Here is a 16,229-nt window from a genome sequence, read left to right as displayed (position 1 = left end):
CATCTGTCCCTCTCTTTGGTAAATGGCACCACCATTTCCCCCGCTCCTCAGGCCAAAACTTTGGAGTCTTTTCTTTACCTCACACTCATCAGCCAATGTATCAAGTCCTGTCAGCTCTACCAACAAAATCCATTGGGCTCCAGGCTCAGTGGGAAGCCTGCTTCTCCCTCTCCCACTACCCCTGCTTGTGTTCCTTTTCTCTCTTTGTCTATCTCTCTCTCAAATAAATAAATAAAATTTGAGAGAGAGAGAGAGGGAGAGAGAGAGAGAACACGAGCTGAGAGAGGGGCAAAGGGAGAGGGAGAAGCAAGACTCCCGCTAAGCAAGGAGCCTGATGCAGGGCTCGATCCCAGAGATCATGACCTGAGCCGAAGGCAGACCCTTAACCAACTGAGCCACCCAGGTGCCCCAGACACAGGGATCTCTAAAATGTAAAGCATGTACACAAGAGGACACGCTGTGACTCCATTTATATGACGTTCAATATTAGGCAAAATTGATGTATGATAAAAGTCAGAGAAATGGCTCCCTCCAGGGTGGGAAGTGCCTGTGAAGGGCTACGTGGGAGGCTTTAGGGACAGGGACCAGAAATGTTCTATATCTTGATCTAGTGGAGGTTATTCAGGTGTATACATATGGAAAAATGGCACGTTGTGCATTTTACGGTATGTGTTTTATGTTTCATTGAAAAAGTTATATATTATCTGTAATTACATATACATATAATTATATATGTATATTATAATACATAAAATTATGTACACACCACATAAGATATAATAATATACTATACATATACTATTATATGATATATATTTATGTGAAACATGGCAGCTCCCTGCTATAAATTCTCCAATGGATTCTGTATCAGTATGGGATCAACCAGAAAAACAGAACTAGCTGGAGATATATATTAAGATAAGAGATTTATGGCAAGGCTTATGTGATTGCGTGGGCTGGCCAGGCGAGTTCAAAATCCATAGGGCTGGCTGTAAGAAGAGGCAGGCTGGAACTCTTGAGCACAGGCTGAAGATGCTGTCCATAGGTGGATTTCTTTTTCAGGCAAGCCTCAGCTCTGCTTTTAAGGCGTTTTCAGCTGGCTGACCCAGGCCCACCCAGATGATCTTGGATAATCTCCCTTATTCATAGTCACCTGACCACGGACAATAATATCTACATCTACAAAATACCTTCGTACTTACACTGAGAATAGTGTTTGAGTGACTAACTGAGATTGTAGCCTAGCCAAGTGGACACATCAGACCGACCATCCCAGCTTCAAATCACATTTGCAATAAAATCCAAAGTCTGCTTCCCATACTAGAAAGGTCAGTTTCTTGGGGTGCCTGGGTGGCTCAGTCGGTTAAGCGTCTGCCTTTGGCTTGGGTCATGATCCCGGGGTCCTGGGATCGAGCCCCACGTCAGGCTCCCTGCTCAGTGGGGAGTATGCTTCTCTCTTTCCCTCTCCCTCTGCAGCTCCCCCTGCTTGTGCTCTCTCTCTCTGTCAAATAAATAAATAAAATCTTAAAAAAAAAGAGTTAGTTTCTTGAAGGCCGGGACTTTTGCCTGTTTTGTTCGCTGCTGTATGCCTAGAAACTAGGTCAGTGCCTGGATATGGTAGGTGCTCAGTAAATGTGATGAATGAATGGGTATTGACATTCAGCTTCTCCTTCTATGTCAGGATGTGTAGACATCTAGAACGCTTCTCCCCTTGACCTCACAGGAAGGTAGGAGCATCTCTGAGATGACTTCCTCTTCATTAAGGAAGTTAGAAGATGTGGGGATCCATCCTTGCTCTGCCACTTACTCTGAAAATCACTGCCTCTCACTATGTCTTGGGCAACTTGTCTGCCCAATGGGGATGCAACTACCTTTCTTGTGTGCCTCTCAGGATCATCGGGAGGATCAAGTGGGGGACAGGATGTGAAAGGACCTTGTAAAAGTGGACGTGGACAAGAGGACATTCCATGTTTCTGTATACACCTCTGCCTGCCCTGTGTCCCTCCCAACCTCTGGATCTGTGTCCAGGCTGTCTCCTCCACCTGGAATGCCCTTCCTCCTGCTTCTCTTTGCTAAGACCTCTTTATCCTTAAGGAGTTGGCATAAGATTCACTTCTTCCAGGATGTCTCCCTCAATCTCCACAGGTTGGAGAATTTTTCCCCGTTCAGCTTTGCCTCAAGTGCCTTTCTGTCCAATTCATCAACACCTGTGTGTTTGGGATGTAGAATTGCCTAGCGGTTGATGGGGCTGGGAGTCACACTCCCGGCTCTCCATTCACTAGATACATGGGAGCGAGCATGTGCCCTCACCTCTCATTTGCTCACGGGCATTGGGATAATAGCCCAACTCACGTTGGGTGGCTGTTGCGTCCCAGGTAGTCCATGTTCCTCTCATTAAATTCTGAACACAACCACTGCGAAGTAGAGCTTGTCATTAGTGTAGGTTTTATTTTCACCTCTGCCTTATAGGTGAGGAAACAGGTGCAGAGAGGTTGAGTAACTAGCCACAGGCTAGATGGTAGAGCTGGGATTTGAACCCGTGCAGGCTGGCTCCAGAGTTTGTGCTCCTAGCTCCTAGGATATGCTGCCTCTCAAACCTCTCATGATGATACAAATAAAGACCTTCTTGTAGCTCCATGCTGGCTCTAGAGGGAGGAAAGTGGGTTGTGGGGTGCCCGGGCCTCCCTGGTGTCAGGATTGCTCTTCATGTGGGCCAGGATGTGGCTGTGTCTCCCCACCCTGGGATGATGGGGACGTTTCCCAATTTCTCCCAGGCCTGCTGGTCGGGTATGGGCAGGGCAGGGGTAGGGAAGTGGCAGGGGTGGGGGGGGTGGCAGAGAGAGACAGGAGTGCAACTCTTGTGTGACATCATTTCCCAGTGAGCCACATTACAGAGGCTGAAGTTTCTAGAAGCGGGTGCATGCCGGCCCCCAGCATCCTGCTCATAAAAAGGCCGGAGGGGCTGTCTAAGAGAGGGGCACAAGGGGTCCTCCCAGAGTGCCCACCAGCAGGGGGACCATGAGGAAGGGCGCCTGGGAAGGGGCGGTGCCCGAGGCAGTGGTGAAGGGCTGGGTCACGGAGTCCCTATTGCAGAGGTGCCCCTCACAGCAGGAGCCCTGCAGGTCGATGTTTGTCCAGGGGCTGGAGGTGCCCTTGATGGTGCAGGAGGGCCGATGGCAGGTTCTGATGTACACGGGGACTGAGAAATTGCCTGGGGGGGTGGGGCAGTGAGGAGGGGTCAGAACTGAGGGAGGCAGCTGTACCTGAACCTCCACCTCAGAGGCCGGGGCCACGACTGGGTCCTCAGACTTACTTCCGGCCTCTCTCCTCAGACTACAGTCCTGCCTCCTCCCTCAGAGCAGGGACATGGCTTCCTCCTTCAGACCAGGCCATGCCTTTTCCTTCCAGACCAGGGCTCTGCCTCCTGTCTCAGACCAGAGCCATGCCTCTTTCCTCAGACCAGGGCCATGCTTCTCCCTCAAAGGACAGCCATGGCTCTTCCCTCCCAGCCACGCCTCCTCCTTCAGACCGGAGCCGTGTCTCCCTGTCAGGCCTGTCCGGTGCCTCTACCCTCAGGCCCTGCCTTCACACCCTTTGCCCAGGCTCTGCCCCGCTCCCAGCCCCTCACCGACGGTCATTTGGCCATTGCCCTGGAAGCAGACACTTTGGTCCTGGTGACAGTGGACCTGTCGAGACTTCTCCGGGGTGCAGTCCTCCGGGTGGATCCCCAAGCAGGCGTAGCACTGCAAGCCGCTGAGAGTCGGCGGGTTGGGCGCTGGCAAGAGAGCGTAGACGCACACTCAGGTAATGGTTGCGAGGTACGGTCGTGTGGGCTGCGCACTGCATCGGGGCGCCCACCTGGCCTGACTGACGTGAAGGTCTGAATCCTTGCACGATGGAGGAAGCGCCCAGTGGAGGCCACGCCCCTTCCCTGTCCGGCGGGGGGCCCCTCCCAGCCCACCCCGGCCAGCCCCGCCCTCCCGCTCACCCGGGCTCAAATTGGGGATGGAGTCGTGGGTCATGAGGTCGGCGTTGCACAAGTCAGTCGCGCAGCCGCGCACCACCGAGTAGTCGGGCGGCAGCGCGTGGTCGTTGGACAGCATTCGGCCGGTAGGCGGGCCTGTCCAGCAGCCTTTCTGTACCATGGTCACTGAGGCGCGGTACCCTGGGGGCGGGAGGGGACCGGGACCTGGTGCGTTGCCTCGTCCCAGCCTCCTTCCTCCTTTCCTTCTTACCTCCCCGCTCGGCCTCTCTAGTCTCCAGTCTCTCCCTCCTCCTCCGCTCTTCTCTGGCACTCACCTCGCCTGTCCCTGCTGCCCTTCTCTTTTCTCCCTCTCTCCCTGCAAACTCCGCTTCCCCTACTCCCCCTACTCCTCCTCCCCTCACCAATCCCTTCCCACCCCTCCCCCCCCCCACAGTCTCCCAGGGTCTCCTGCCCTACCTCACGCCCCTCATCCTCCCCGGTCTTTCTCCCTCCCCTTTTTCCTCCTCGTGTCCTCCACCTCCGCTCTCTGTCCTTAGCTCTGCCCTTCTCTTCTCCCCAATCCCCCCAACCCCTTGGCTCTTCCCCTCTGCCCCCTCCCTCCCTAATCTCTCATCCCCGTCTCTGCCCCCACCCCTTTGTCTTCTGCACAGGCTTCTCCTTTTCCTGCCACTTTCTGTCCCTCACCAGTGTCCAGGGACAAGACAGCCTCAGAGCATCCATGGGGACAGGAGACATTGTGGAATTTCATGCCGCTGAGGTCAAAGGGCCCAAAGTAGATGTGTTGAAAGTTGTAGCATTGTCGGGCCTGGGACGCTGAGGAGAGAAGCCGGGTGGATGTGTGTGTGTGTGTGTGTGGCGGGGGGATAAGCCTGTTCCAGGAACTCCCCCGAGCTCCCCCTAGCAAATGACAGTCTCACCAGCCAGGCTGCTCTGCTCTGAGGGGAGCCAGGCCTTGCTGCCTAGACAGAACTAGGCACGCTAGGATTCAGGCCTTCATGTCAGGCTAGGCAGGCCCCCGATGCAGTGCGCAGCCCATACCACTGTACCTCGAGACCACTGCTGTGGCTGGTCATGGCAGTGTCTACCTCCTGGCAGAGTAATGGCCTCTGTGCACCTGCCAGTCCAGTTTCCCTCCCCCAGCTATTCAGGATCTCCACCCTCTTCCAGGAAGCCCTCTAAGATTAGATAAAGGAGGAAGTGATTCACTCCTGCTCTGCCTGTCCCTCTTCCAACTAAACTCAGGATGTCCAGTAGCACTAAAAGGCCACGGGTAGAAAACAGACTCCAGCACAGGTAATGGGATGTGCAATCTTGTACTACAAATGTACACACACAGCCAGCCCCGGCGACACACACACAAAACACTTGAACTACTGACATAAACACAAAATAACAAAATTGACACAGGCTCATGCAAATCTCACACACAGGCACAGAATATCCTGAGCATTCATGCAGAGTTCTATATTCAAATATAAAATAAGTACCACCCAGACCCTCCAATGGAAACTCTCCCAACCAAGACACATGCAAGATCATACCAACAGACAGAAAAATGTGTGGATACAGAAACAAAAACAACACGCAGAGAGACCCAGGGACATAGGAAGTCATACCCAGAGAGAGACAAATATGGCCTCAAGAATCATAGACACACAAATAAAATGAGAGACCACAATTATGCAAAGTTAGAGATACAAAAAAAGACCCACAAAACCATAGAATTTTAAACCATAGACAGATCCAAGACACAGAGAGACATGGGGCACAGATACACAGAGAGATAGACACACTTCAGTACCCAGACACGTGTGCACAGAGATAAATATAGGCCTGCCAGTCACAGGGATGCACGAACACAAAGAGAGACACAGATATGCAAAATTATACACACATCTCTTCTACAAAGAAAGTGAAACTCAGAGAAAAACAGACCCCGAAGCGTTTGTTCAAACACTTGTTCACATGTGAAATCTGGTAGAGAGAAACACATGCACAGAGACCCACCGGGCATGCCTACATGGACACACACAGAAATCGAACTCTCTTCCGTGGATGACCACACACACAGTGGGCTGGGCTCAGGCTTAGCTTCCTCTCCCCGCTCTGCTCCCATCTTTGCAGCCACTTCGGTCCTGATATGAGTATGTCTCTGTCTTTTCCCAAACTGGGGGAAGAGGTTGCCTGAGGGTGAGGCCAAAGTTCTCTGCCAGTTCTGGAAAGACCCCCAGGGTTCCCCAGAAGTACCCTTGAACAGGGGCATGGGCAAGGAGGATGAGAGGTTGCAGTGGAGGGGGGGGCGGATAGAGACGTCAGAGAAGATGACTGATGGGAGAACAGAGGAGAAGACACATGAGGACACAGTCTCCAGTCGGCTCCTCCACCAAGACCCAGGAGTCCAGGCCCCCAGCCTCTCCTCCCTCAGACCCAGGAGTCCAAACTCCCAGCCGCCTCCTCCCTCAGACCCAGGAGTCCAGGCCCCCAGCCCCCTCCTCCTTCAGACCCAGGAGTCCAGACCCCCAGCCCCTCCTCCCTCAGACCGAGGAGCCCAGACTCCCAGCCGCCTCCTCCCTCAGACTCAGGAGTCCAGGCCCCCTCAGTCCTTCCTCCTTCAGACCCAGAAATCCAACCCCCTCCCCATTTCTTAACACTGGGCTCAGAAGTCTGGGTACCTGTCACGCAGAACACAGCCCCAAAGAGGCAGAGCAGGATGGTGCTGGGGACTCCCATTGCCAGTTTGTGGAGCTGAGCTGAGACCCCGAGGACAGCTCCTCCTGATCTGATTTCTGTCTGGCTGGTTCTCCCTGCTGAGCCCCAGGCATCCCGGCTCTCCAGCCTGCTCCGGATTCCTCCACCCCCGCCCTTCCTGGTTTCCTCCTAGGTAATCATGATGGGGCCATGATGAGTCCTTGGTGCTGAGGAGGGAGAGGGATTGGGGTCTGGATTTCTGGGTCTGAAGGAAGAGGGAGCTAGAGGCCTATAATCCTTAATTTGGGGGATTTGTTATTTGCAGGCTGTCTTGATTTCTCTTCTCTTTCTCTACTGGAACACACATTATGCATAAACACACACACAGACACACACACACACACACACACACACACACCCTCCAATGCTGGGGCCATGTCTCCAGACCCAGAGACACAAACATCACCTCCTCCTAGAAGCCTCTTCTGATCCCGATCTCCCCCACTCATCCACCCACTCTCAGCCTCAGGCACCTCCCTGTCTCCAGCCATGGTCACCCTGGGTTGGACTGCTGTCTGTCTCCCCTATCAGGCTGAGAACTCCTCAGAGGCCTCAGGGATGTTTGCAATGTTGTATGAATGAATGAACCAATGAATGTACAGAGAAGCAGAGACAGACAGACAGACAGATGGAGAGGCAGTTACACATGGGATGCAGAAAGACAGTCACTCGCAGTGTGGACAGATGTAAATGTAGACACCCAGACAAACCCAGACATGAAGGGGGACACCCTGATGAACAGGACATGCCTTTAATAAATGTTTATTAGATTAGTAAATGAATGAATAAAAAAAATTGGAGGAGATAGAGACACAGGCAGACAAGCAGAGGGACACGGAATCCCCCGAGGACACAGATCCATGTGGACACTCAGACACAGGGCTGTGGGGACATGCAGACGGATGCCCCTGCAGGCAGCTGGAGCTGGGGCAGAGACCCCAAGTCAGCATCTCCTGACCTGCCTCACTTCTGCCCCTTGGTGGAGCTGCCCCCTGCGATCACAGCCCTCACTGTGCTGTGCAGGGTGGGCACCAGGCATGTGCAGAGACCTAGGGTCATAGACCCACAGATGGATGGGACAGAGTTGACATAATGGCAGTGACCAGGATGGCCTTAATGGTCCCCCGAGCTTGATTAAATTTTACACAGCTTTCTTCCTGACTGCAGCCCCCTGACCTCCCTTTCCTTAAGGCATTTGTTTTAGAAAACTTGGCATTGCATATTCTTTCTCTGTCTCTTTGAAATGTAGGTAAATCTCCCAGCCTCTTAGTAGTTTTGCAACCTTGGAATGTCTTTCTCAGGGACCTGCAAGCCATCCCTTTGAAAAGTCATCATTGAAGAAGATAGCACCCCCGCCCCCCTTCTCAGGCTCTGTGGGAGGGTAGGAGCCGAACTTGAATAAGGGACAATTAGCAAATACAGATGGCCTTATCGCAGAGAAAAACACTCGCAAACTCAGAAATAGCTCAGTGTGCTGGACACAGCCCATGGACCAGCCTCTCTCCTATCACCGACCAGCACTGTTCCACTAGCCCATTCAGGGCTTAAAAACCTTTCCCTATTTTGTTTTGGTGGAGTCTCTCCGCTATTGTCATAAGTTTTTGTTTTGTTTTGTTTTAAGTAGCTCCACACCCAGTGTGAGATCAAGACCTGAGCCAAGATCAAGAGTCGGTTGCTTAACCGACTGAGCCACCCAGGCGCCCCTGCCATAGTCTTGAATAAAGTCTCCTGTGCCTGTTTAACTTTGGTGAAATTTTTCTGTGACAGCAGACACCCAGGCACTGTGGACACTCACCAGATTCTGAACTCTCATAGGCATGGTTCCCCTCTTGCCAAATCACTGCTCCTCCCATCAGGCATCACTTCCCCAAACCTGTTTTGCATCCAAATTGTTCTTCCTGCTGCTGCTGTTCCTTCCCCAGGCTCTCTGTTGGGTGCTGGCCACAGAGGAGCAGGGTGGAGCGAAGGGCCTCTGGAGAGCAGAGACTGGCCAAGGAAGGAGGCTGGGTTTTCTGAAGCCCCTGTGGAAGGTAGAGGCTTTGGAGGTGTTCACAGTGGTTCACAGTTTCAGAGACTGAGGCTTGAAGAATCGTCAGACCAGCCGGTTTAGGGTGTGAATATTTGTGTGTGTATGAGAGAGTGTGTGTAAGTGACTGTGTGAGTGTGTGGCTGTGTGTATGTGATTTTGATTCTGATCGCCTTAAGGTACCTTTGGAGACTGTGAGATATTAGGTGGGAAGCTCTCCATTGCAGGAGGTAATCAAGTGGAGACCTGGTGATCTAGATCTAGGGATTTGGGCAGGGCTCTTATATCCACAGGGGGCTATACAACATGAACTCTGAGCTCCCTGTGAACCCAGGGATTCTTTTTTTTTTTCAGTAATTAAACTTTAGGAACCAAATAATTAATTATTTAAGAGATTGGGGGAAATTGAGGATGTTTGGTGGTAGACATTAAGGTGCTATTTTAAAAACTTTTTACTGTTAGAAATTTTCACACACACATCAACCTATAGAGAATAGCATGCTCGCCACCAAGACTCAAAAAAAAAAAATTTTTTTTTAAAGATTTTATTTATTTATTTGACAGAGAGAGACACAGCGAGAGAGGGAACACAAGCAGGGGGAGTGGGAGAGGGAGAAGCAGGCTTCCTAGCGAGCAGGGAGCCCAATTTGGGGCTCGATCCCAGGACCCTGGGATCATGACCTGAGCCGAAGGCAGATGCTTAATGACTGAGCCACCCAGGCGCCCCTAAAGTGAATAATTTTTAAGAGTTTTAGTGTTTAATATTCAAACACTGACATTTTAAGAACTTAAATTTAGGAGTCTAATACCTGAATTAGATGGATGGATTGGCAAAAAGCTATTAATGAAAGGATTCTTCATTTTCCCTCTTCCACTCATTTCTTGAAATTTTTCCTTCACGATTTATATGAGGTAGAAGGTAAATTTATGTCAATCATTAATGGTTCTGGATTTAGCTACATTCTGCTGAAATAACCACTGTAGAATTTTTTTTTCTCCTGCTACCTTAGTTTTTGCAAAAATTTATTCAATTATCCAATTAGTTTTATTAGCTATTAAAACAATGAGCTTTCTATTTTCCAATCCTGATTATTTTTCCTTCTTGATATATGTCAAATGGGGTTAATATTTTACCCTAGAATTTTAACATCTTAAAATAATATGTAGATGCCAAGTCATTAAATTTTAATAATTTAATACTGATGAAATTGTTAAAGCAATAATAAACAACTGCTATAATAATATAATTAACAGACTGTTGAGTAATATTCTTCAATTTCCACCCACATACATTCTTTGTGGATTACTAAGGATAATTGAGTATTAATTATTATATAGTGATTCATGCCAAGTGAAAGGATCTGTGGACTTAAATTTGGAACTCAATAATTCTAGTCTGTACAGTAAATAATTAGAAAATATGAACTGCAATATGAAATATTAAATGCAGCCAAAACTCAGATACCAAGAGGGATTTTTTTTTTTTTCTCATTAAACTTTTGTTTTAATGGGTCTTAAAATTCTGTGACAGAGTTTTGGTCAAGTTGTTTTCATTAAAAAGTACTGATCTTGGGGCGCCTGGGTGGCTCAGTCGGTTAAGCGTCTGCCTTCAGCTCAGATCATGATCCCAGAGTCCCAGCATCGAGTCCCGCATTGGGCTCTCTGCTCAGCAAGGAGTCTGCTTCTCTTTTCCCTTGGCTTCTCTCTCTCTCTCTCTGTCAAATAAATAAAATCTTTTTTTAAAAAAGTACTGATGTTAGGGGTGCTTGGGTGGCTCAGTTGGTTGAGCATAGGACTCTTGGTTTCAGCTTAGGTGGTGATCTCAGGGTCAGGAGATTGAGCTCTGGGTTGGGTTCTGCCCTCAGCAAGGAGATTCTCCCTCTCCCTCTGCCCGTCCCACTTGTGCTCTCTCTCTCTCTCTAAAACAAATAAATAAAATCCTTAAAAAAATAAAAATTCCTTCATAAAAAAAATACTGATTTAAAAAACTAATAAGTTAAGGGGCACCTGGATGGCTCAGTCCTTTAAGCTTCCGACTCCTTATTTCCACTGGGGTGGTGATTTCAGGGTTGTGGGATTGTGCCCCTCAATGGGCTCTACGCTCAGTGGGGAATCTGCTTCTCTCCCTCTTCTTCTTCCTCTGTCCCTCCCTGCTCTCTAAAATAAATACATAAATCTTAGAAAAAAAAACCAAAAAACTAATGACTTAAAACTGTCATACACACAAAAAAATCAAATGGCCCACAAAACATTCTCCTTTCCTTCCGGAGGTTTTACAGTGCAGTTATCATTAACTGGTCTTTTACTGTTAAACTTAAATGGCCAACTGACACAAACAGTTCTGAGACCGTTCTTCCACCACTGATTAAGATGGGGGTGGCAAGTATTGGGGATAATATTCATTTAGCCTTCTGAGCTTTCTGGGCAAGCTTGATGACCTTACCAGCTCCAGATGTCTTCTTGTCCACTGTTTTGATGACACCCACAGCAACTGTCTGTCCCATGTCATGAACAGCAAAACGGCCTAGAGGAGGATAGTCGGAGACGCTCTCAACATGCATAGGCTTGCCAGGAATCATATCAATGATGGCAGGATCACCAGATTTCAAGAACTTGGGGCCATTTTCCAGCTTTCTTCCAGAATGACGATCAGTCTCCTTCAACTCAGCAAACTTGCAAGCAGTGTGAGCTGTGTGACAATCCCCCACAGGTGCATATCCAGCACTGATGGGCCTGGATGGTTCAGGATGATCACCTGAGCTGTGAAGTCAGCTGCTTCCATTGGTGGGTCATTTTTGCTGTTACCCACCACAATGCCACGACGAACATCCTTGACAGATATTTCTTGACATTGAAGCCCACATTGTTCCCAGAAAGAGCCTCACTCAAAGCTTCATGGTGCATTCTAACACACTTGACTTCATTTGTAACATTGACTGGAGCAAAGGTGACCACCATGTTTAAGAACACTAGTCTCCATTCGGCCCACAGGGACAGTACCAATACCACCAATTTTGTAGACATCCTGGAGGGGCAGACACGAGGGCTTGTCAGCTGGATGAGTTGATGGCAGAATGCAATCCAGAGCTTCAAGCAGCATGGTCCCACTGGCATTGCCATCTTTACGGGTGACTTTCCATCCCTTGAACCACTTAGCGCTTGGCTCCAGCAGGTTGTCACCATTCCAATCAGAAATTGGCACAAATGCTACTGTTTTGGGATTGTAGCCAATTTTCTTAATATAGGTGCTGACTTCCTTAACGATTTTCTCATATCTCTTCTGGCTGTAGGGTGGCTCAGTAGAATCCATTTTGTTAATACCAACTATTAGTTGTTTCACACCCAGTGTGTAAGCCAGAAGGGCATGCTCATGGGTCTGCTCATTCTTGGAGACACCTGCTTCAAATTCACCAATACCAGCAGCAACAATCAGTTGCTGAGATATAGTCAGCCTGAGATACATCTGTAATCATGTTGTTTTTTTTTTTTAAAGATTTTTTTTTTTTTTTTTTTTATTTGAGAGAGAATGAGAGAGAGCAAGCACATGAGAGGGGGGAGGGTCAGAGGGAGAAGCAGACTCCCTGCCGAGCAGGGAGCCCGATGCGGGACTCGATCCAGGGACTCCAGGATCATGACCTGAGCCGAAGGCAGTCGCTTAACCAACTGAGCCACCCAGGCGCCCTGTAATCATGTTTTTGATAAAGTCTCTGTGTCCTGGGGCGTCAATGATGATCACATGTTACTTGCTGGTCTGGAATTTCCACAGGGAGATATCAATGGTTCACATTCGTGTTCAGCTTTCAGTTTATCCAAGACCCAGGCATACTTGAAGAAGCCCTTTCCCACCCCAGCAGCCTCCTTTTCAAAATTTTCAGTGGTTCTTTTGTCGATCTTACCACATTTGTAGATCAGATGGCCAGTAGTGATAGACTTGCATGAATCTAGGTGTCCAATGACAATGATGTTGATATGAGTCTTTTCCTTTCCCATTTTGGTTTAAATTTAGTGGTGGTTTTCATGACACCTGTGTTCTGGGGGCAAACCCATCATGGAAGAAAGGGGATTTTTTTTTTTTTTTTTATTTTTTTATTTATTTGAGAGAGAGAGAATGAGAGACAGAGAGCATGAGAGGGAGGAGGGTCAGAGGGAGAAGCAGACTCCCTGCCGAGCAGGGAGCCCGATGCGGGACTCGATCCCGGGACTCCAGGATCATGACCTGAGCCGAAGGCAGTTGCTTAACCAACTGAGCCACCCAGGCGCCCAAAAGGGGATTTTTTTTTTAAAGATGCTTTGTACATCAGGTGAAAAGCAAATCCTTGTTCAGAAGCACAGGATGTTTTAGATAATATGAGATCAATAAGGTCTTCCCATTTTCTTTCTCTTTTGTGAGTATTTTTAAAAAATTGTTTTTGTTAATTTATTTTTATTCTTTTTTTTGAGGTATAATTGACATACATTATATTAGTTGCAGGTGTAAAACATAATGATTCAATATTTGTATATGTTGCAAAATGATCACCGTGATAAGTCCAGTTTACATGTGTCACCGTACAGCGACCTTAGATTTTCAAACTGATTGCTCTGTAAGTGGAAGAGGAATGGTAGCTACCCACCGTGTTGGACCAAGACACTTTGCTGCCATCTGCTGGAACACGATTGCAATAAATTATAAATAATTTACTTTGCAGTCGGCAAAAGAATAACACAATACACAAATATTTACAAAATCTTTTTCAAAATAATAAAGATATCTGTGATATGAATGGCACCTCCTTAGGTATAGTACTTTTGTGCAGTGTCTAACATGAACAACTGTACATGGTGACTGTGGAAAACCACACACAGATGGGGCAGGTGTGGGAGGAGGATTGGTTCATAACAAAGTGGAAGACAGTCAGAAAGATTTTAGGAAGAGATCCACAGCCAGGAATAGCAGGACTTGAGGATTAGATAAGAGCAAATTTTAGGACCATCCAAAGGGGTGTTTGAGGTCAGGGGTAGGCAATCAAAGTGGAAGGAGTTTTTGGAAGGTGATCAGGTGTGGGACAAGAGACCAGGCTCTACCCTGTGTTTACTGTGTGTCCTTAAGAGAAACCTTCCTCTTCCCTGAGTTCTTTTGCTCCTTTCAGCCGTGGGGGAGGGCAGGAGTTGCTGCACTCTGGGAGCCCTGCCCTCTTTGACCTTCCAGGTTTCTGAGAACTAAAGAGACTGGGGTCTCCAGGAATGGGTCAGAATGAGGGGTGGGATCATAGGTTCTCATTGTAGGAGGAGATATGGCTGAACTTCAGGGAGGACTTGGCAATGTTCTGGCCATACCAGTGTATACCCCCACCCACAGTCTGCACTAATGTGGGGAGGGACCAGAAGATCTCAGGTGAATGCCAGCAAGAACACTCAGAAGAGTCTCCCTGGACCCCTAGATTCCTCCATTCCTATCCACAACCTTCTGAATATGCCAATATCCCTCTGTATTCCAAACTTCTCTGCCTTTTCCAAGGATCTCCATTGCTTGCCCTTTCTCTGCCCTTCCACCTCTCTCCCATCATAGATTCCTTTACTCTCCCTACATCCTTCATCTCTTTCTCTTTGCTTTCCTCCAGCTTCCAACTCTCTCCAAGTTGACCTTCCAGTTCCCCTCTTCCGTTGCCTCTCATTTCCTGGCCCTTCTTTCCTGAGTCCATTCCAATGCCCCCTGCCTGAGGTTGCCAGATAAAATATAGGATGTGAACTTAAATTTGAATTTCTGGTAAACAACAGATAATTTTTAGTAGAAGTATGTCCCAAATATTTTATGGTACATACTTACACTCATTATCTGAATTTCAAATTTTATTAGGTGTCCTGTATTTTTTTTAAGATTTTAATTTTTTAAGTAATCTCTACACCCAACATGGGGCCCAAACTTACAACCCCAAGATTAAGAGTCGCATGCTCTACTGACTGAGCCAGCCAGGTGGCCCAGTGTCCTGTATTTTTATGTGCTCTATCTGGCAAGTCTACTCTTGCCTCTCTCCAACTTCCCTGGCCATGTTCACTCCACCCCAGCTGGTCTCCTTGGAGACCCTGCAGCAATTAGGCAGGCAGTCCAGTGCTCCCCCACCTGCCAACTCCAGCTTAGCTCCTCACCAGCCACTCTGGGCCTCCTCAAAACCCAGCAATGAAAGAGTTTTCACCAGAACTGTCTGGGGAAAGTCCCCTGCAGGGACCTACAGGACATTGCACAGCTCTGTAGCCAGTATTGGTTCTGTTTGGTTGCTACCAGGGCATATTCATTGTTATATGGTTTATCCCATCGATTTTGTTGAATCTACAGATTCATTTGGGGGAGAATTGACAGGCTAACAATACAGAGTCTTCCAATCCATGAATATGATATATCTCTCCATTTATTTATGCCTTCAATTTTTCAATTTTATAGAATTTACTGTAGGCCTTGCATATCTTCCATTATATTTATTTTTAGATAATTAATTTTAATGTTTTTAATTGAATTATAATTGACATACAATATTATATTAGTTTAAGGTATACAAGATAGTGATTCAATATTTTTATATATTATGAAATGATCACCAAGGTAGGGCTAGTCACCCTCTATCACCAAAGTTATTACAATATTATTGACTATATTCTCTGTGCTGTACATTACATTCCTCTGACTTACTTATTTTATAACTGGAAGTTTGTACCTCTTAATCTCTTTCATCGATTTTGCTCCTCCCCCCATCCTTTGGCAACCACCAGTTTGTTCTCTATGAGTTTGTTTCTGTTTTGTTTGTTTGTTTTGTTTTTAGATTCCACATATAAGGGAAATCATGTGGTATTTGTCTTTTTCTGTCTGATTTATTTCACATAGCATACTACCCTGTAGGTCCATCATGTTGTCACAAATGGCAAGATTTCATTTTTTTTTTACAGTTGAGTAATATTCCATTCCATATACAACATCTTCTTTATCCATTTATCCATTGATGGACACTTAGATGCTTCCATATCTTGGCTCTTGTAAATAATGCTGAATTAACTTAGGGGTACATATATCTTTCCAATTTAGTGTTTTTGTTTTCTTTGGATAAATATCCAGAAGTGGAATTGTTGGATTGTGTGGTAATTCTTTTTTCTGTGATTTTATGGTAATTCTGTTTTTTAAAATTTTTTAGGAAACTTCATACTGTTTTTCATAGTGGCTGCACAAATTTACATGAATTTACTATTACTACCAATAGTGCCTGAGAGATCCCTTTTCTCCACATCCTTGTCTTTTTGATACTAGCCATCCTGACAGGTGTAAGGTGGTATCTTATTTGGCTTTGATTTGCATTCCCCTGATGATAAGTGATGTTGAACATCTTTTGATGTGTCCATTGGCCATCTGGGTGTCTTCTCTGGAACACTGTCTATTCAGGTCCTCCACCCATTTTTTAATCAGGTTGTTTGGTTTTTTTTGCATTGAGTTGTATGAGTTCTTTA

General features: G+C 47.3%; 1 protein-coding gene across 1 annotated transcript; it reads right to left on the bottom strand.

Moving 5' to 3' along the window:
- Nucleotides 1–2,966: 2,966 nt before the first annotated feature.
- Nucleotides 2,967–6,836, bottom strand: LYPD5 (LY6/PLAUR domain containing 5). Its single transcript, XM_032388960.1, has 5 exons — nt 6,658–6,836; nt 4,670–4,798; nt 3,989–4,165; nt 3,629–3,775; nt 2,967–3,211 (listed from the first exon to the last, which is right to left on the bottom strand). Exons 1-5 carry the CDS (start codon nt 6,713–6,715, stop codon nt 2,967–2,969), a joined length of 756 nt encoding a protein of 251 aa, XP_032244851.1. The 5' UTR covers nt 6,716–6,836.
- Nucleotides 6,837–16,229: the final 9,393 nt, after the last annotated feature.

This window comes from Phoca vitulina, unplaced genomic scaffold (assembly GCF_004348235.1).
Source record: "Phoca vitulina isolate PV1807 unplaced genomic scaffold, GSC_HSeal_1.0 scaffold52, whole genome shotgun sequence".
Lineage (NCBI taxonomy): Eukaryota > Metazoa > Chordata > Mammalia > Carnivora > Phocidae > Phoca > Phoca vitulina.
Note: the sequence above shows the minus strand (reverse complement) of the source record. Positions and strands in the feature narration are given on the sequence as shown.